At 38.9% G+C, this 3,681-nt stretch overlaps 1 protein-coding gene across 1 annotated transcript in view; it reads right to left on the minus strand.

The window, feature by feature from the left end:
• The window catches only part of SPEF2 (sperm flagellar 2), a 190,167-nt gene that overhangs the window by 174,087 nt on the left and 12,399 nt on the right, over positions 1 to 3,681 (minus strand). Inside the window, exon 2 of the mRNA XM_012002382.1 lies at positions 3,454 to 3,556. Within this exon, the coding sequence (XP_011857772.1) occupies positions 3,454 to 3,556 (103 nt within the window). The remainder of the gene's footprint in view (positions 1 to 3,453; positions 3,557 to 3,681) is intronic.

Genomic DNA, 3,681 nt, shown 5'->3' on the forward strand with positions numbered 1-3,681 from the left:
ATCCATAACAAGAAACTACAAAAAGAAAACTAAACCCAAAACAAGCAGAAGTCCAGAAATGACAATAAGAACAGAAATAATAAAGCAGCTGATATGGTTAAGCTTTGTGTCCCCACCCAAATCTCATCTTGAACCGTAATCCCCACAATTCCTACATGTCTAAGGAGATACCTGGTGGGAGGTATAGGATTGGATCATGGAGGCAGCTTCCCCCATGCTGGTCCTGTGATAGTGAGTTAGTTCTCATGAGATCTGAGTTTTATGAGGGGCCCTTCCCACTTTGCTACTCACTCTTCTCTCTCCTGCTGCCTTGTGAAGAAGGATGTGTTTGCTTCCTCTTCTGCCATGACTGTAAGTTTCCTGAGGCCTCCCCAGCAATGTGGAAGTATAAGTCAATTAAACCTTTTTCCTTTATAAATTACCCAGTCTCGGGTATATATTTATAGCAGTGTGAAAATGGACTAATACAGTAACTTGGTACCGCAGAGAGTGGGATACTACTAGAAAGATAATGGAAAATGTGGAAGCAACTTTGTACCTGGGTAACAGGCAAAGGTTGGAACAGTTTGGAGGGCTCAGAGGAAAACAGGAAAATGTTGAAAAGTTTGGAACTTCTTAGAGACTTGTTGAATGGCTTTGACCAAAATGCTGACAGTGATATGGACAATGAAGTCCAGGTTGAGGTGGTTTCACATAAGATAGTATAGTATTTGTATATAATCTATATATATCCTTTTGTATATTTTCAATCATCTCTAGATTGCTTATAATATCTAATACAATGCCTGCGTATTACTTCATTCTTGTGGATTCAATGTAGTACTCAGTTTGTGACAAATACAAGTTTTTCTCTTTGGAACTCTGTTACTTTTTTTCCCCAAATATTTTTGAATTGCAAGTGGTTTAATTCATGGATGTGGATATCATGGATACAGAGGGCCAACTATATTTGAGTTGTTTCTACTTTTTGGCTATTAGGAATAATCTGCTATGAACATTGTGTTATCACGTGGATAGGTTTTCATTTCTCTTGGGTGTATACCTACAAGTGGAATTGTTGGGTATGACAGTCTATGTTTACCTTTTGAGGCACAACTAAACAGTTTTTTTAAGTGCCTGAGTTAAATTTGCACTAACATTATATGAGGGTTTTGATTTCTCTATGTCCTTATCATCACTTGTTATTGTCTGTCTTTCTGCCTATAGCCATCCTAGTGGGTGTGAAGTGGTATCTCGTGATCTTGATTTGCATTTTCCTAAACACGAATTGATACGGTTTGGCTCTGTGTCCTGACCCAAATCTCAACTTGTAGCTCCCATAATTCTCACATGTTGTGGGAGGAACCCAGTGGGAGATGACTGAATCATAGGGGTGGGTCTTTCCCATGCTGTTCTCATGATAGTGAATGTGTCTCACAAGGTCTGATGGTTTTAAAAACAAGAGCTTCTCTGCACAACCTCTCTCTTTGCCTGCTGCCATCGATGTAAGATGTGGCTTGCCCCTCCTTGCCTTCCACCATGATTGTGAGGCCTCCCCATCCATGTGAAACTACAAGTCCAATAAACAACTCTCTTTTGTAAATTGCCCAGTCTTGGGTGTGTCTTTATCAGCAGTGTGAAAATGGAATAATACACTAATGATGTTGAGCATCTATTCGTCTCTTTATTAGTTGTGTGTTAGCTTCTTTGGTGAAATGTCTATTCAGATCCTTTGCCTATTGTTAAATTGGATTGTCTTTTTATTATTGAGTTATAAGTGTTACTTATATATTCTAATAGCCACATGGAGATGAGGAACTTATTGGGAACTGAAATAAAGGTGATTTTGCTATACTTTAGCAAAGAGACTGGTGGCATTTTACTCCTGCCTTAAAGATCTGTGGAACTTTGAACCTAAGAGTGATGATTTAGGATTTCTGGTGGAAGAAATTTCTAAGCAGCAAAGCATTCAAGAAGTTTGCTGCAGGCATGGAGCCCTCATGGAGAACTTCTGCTAGGGCAGTGTAGATGGGAAATGTGGGGTCAGAGACCCCAAACACAGTCTCTAGTGGGGCACCACCTAGTGGAGCTATGAGAAGAGGGCAACTGTCCTCCAGAAACCAGAATGGTAGATCCACCGACAGCTTGCACCATGCACCTGGAAAATCCACATACACTCAACACCAGCCTGTGAATGCAGCCAGGAGAGGGGCTGTACCCTGAAAGTCACAGGGGCAGAGATTTCCAGTGCCATAGGAGCTCACTTCTTGCATCAATGTGCCCTGGATGTGAGATATGGAGTCAAAGGAGATGATTTTTGAACTTTAAACTTTAATGGCTGCCCTATTGGGTTTTGATATCTGTAGAGGGTCCAGGAACCAATACCCCAAGAATACCAAAGGAGGATTGTATCCATCAATTGATAAATAGATAAACAAAATATGGTATGGTGTATCCATATAATAGAAATTATTCAGAAAATAAATATAAATGAAGAAATACTGATACTTGCTAACATGGGTGAACCTTGAAAACATTATCCTAAGTGAAGAAGCCAGTCACAAAATGTCACAAATTGTGTGATTCCATTGATATAAAATGTGTAGAATAGGCAAATCCATAGAGACAGAAAAGTAGATTAGTAGGTGCCAGAGGCTGGATGTTTAGATGGTGGTGATGGTTGTGAAGATACTAAATATGTGAATATATTAGGTGAATTGTGGTACATAAATTATATTTCAATATAGCCACTAAAAACAAAAACCATTGTGAATTTTTTATTAGTAGTTAAGTTCTATTTTATAGTTTTAAACCACAAATAATAATACTAATTGTCTACCCAAAGCACTATATGTTGTTTCACTTCTTCTCTTAAAAGAAGGAACAATCAATTAACAAAACAGGAAGAAATCTGGTGTAAAATAAGTCCCCTTTAGAGATGAGGTCTTGCTGCAACCACATAACAGTCTCTCCTTTGTACTCTTGAGAAAATAAAAAATGTATGTGCCAGGAAGGAACAATTTCCATATTAATGGTTCTGCTTGGGTGTTTGAGGTTTGGAAGGGATCTTATGATTAATGATTCTTTGAAGTTAACTTTGGATTTTCCAAATGCCAAAGAAATTAACTTTTCTTGAAACTAAAGAGTAGGCCAGGAGTGGAGGTGCACGCATGTAATCCCAACACTTTGGAAGGTTGAAGCAGGAGGATCACTTGAGCCCAGGGGTTCAAGACCAGCCTGGGCAACATGGCAAAACCCCGTCTATACCAAAAATACAAAAATTAGCCAGGCGTGGTGGCATGCACCTGTAGTTCCACCTATTTGGGAAGCCGAGGCAAGAGGATTGCTTGATCCCAGGAGTTCAAGGTTGCAGTGAGCTATGATCACGCTACTGCACTCCAGTCTCGGTAACAGAACAAGACCTTGTCTCAAAACAAATCAATAACAACAACAACAAAGAATAATCTCACTAACCTGCTGTCCAAAAATTCTGAAAAATCATCCTGAAGTTCAAACTTGTATAGAACTTCTCCAAGTAGAAAGCCACTGGAAAATGCCTTTGCAAATGACTTGGGACCTGAGTTTCAAAACATTGAGATAAAAACCATGAATACAATGTTGCTCATAGAGCTAATGATCCCTTTAAATATACATACACTAAAAACTACACAATTTAACTGGAACTCAAAATGCTATGAATAT

Source organism: Mandrillus leucophaeus, unplaced genomic scaffold (genome assembly GCF_000951045.1).
Source record: "Mandrillus leucophaeus isolate KB7577 unplaced genomic scaffold, Mleu.le_1.0 Scaffold684, whole genome shotgun sequence".
NCBI lineage: Eukaryota > Metazoa > Chordata > Mammalia > Primates > Cercopithecidae > Mandrillus > Mandrillus leucophaeus.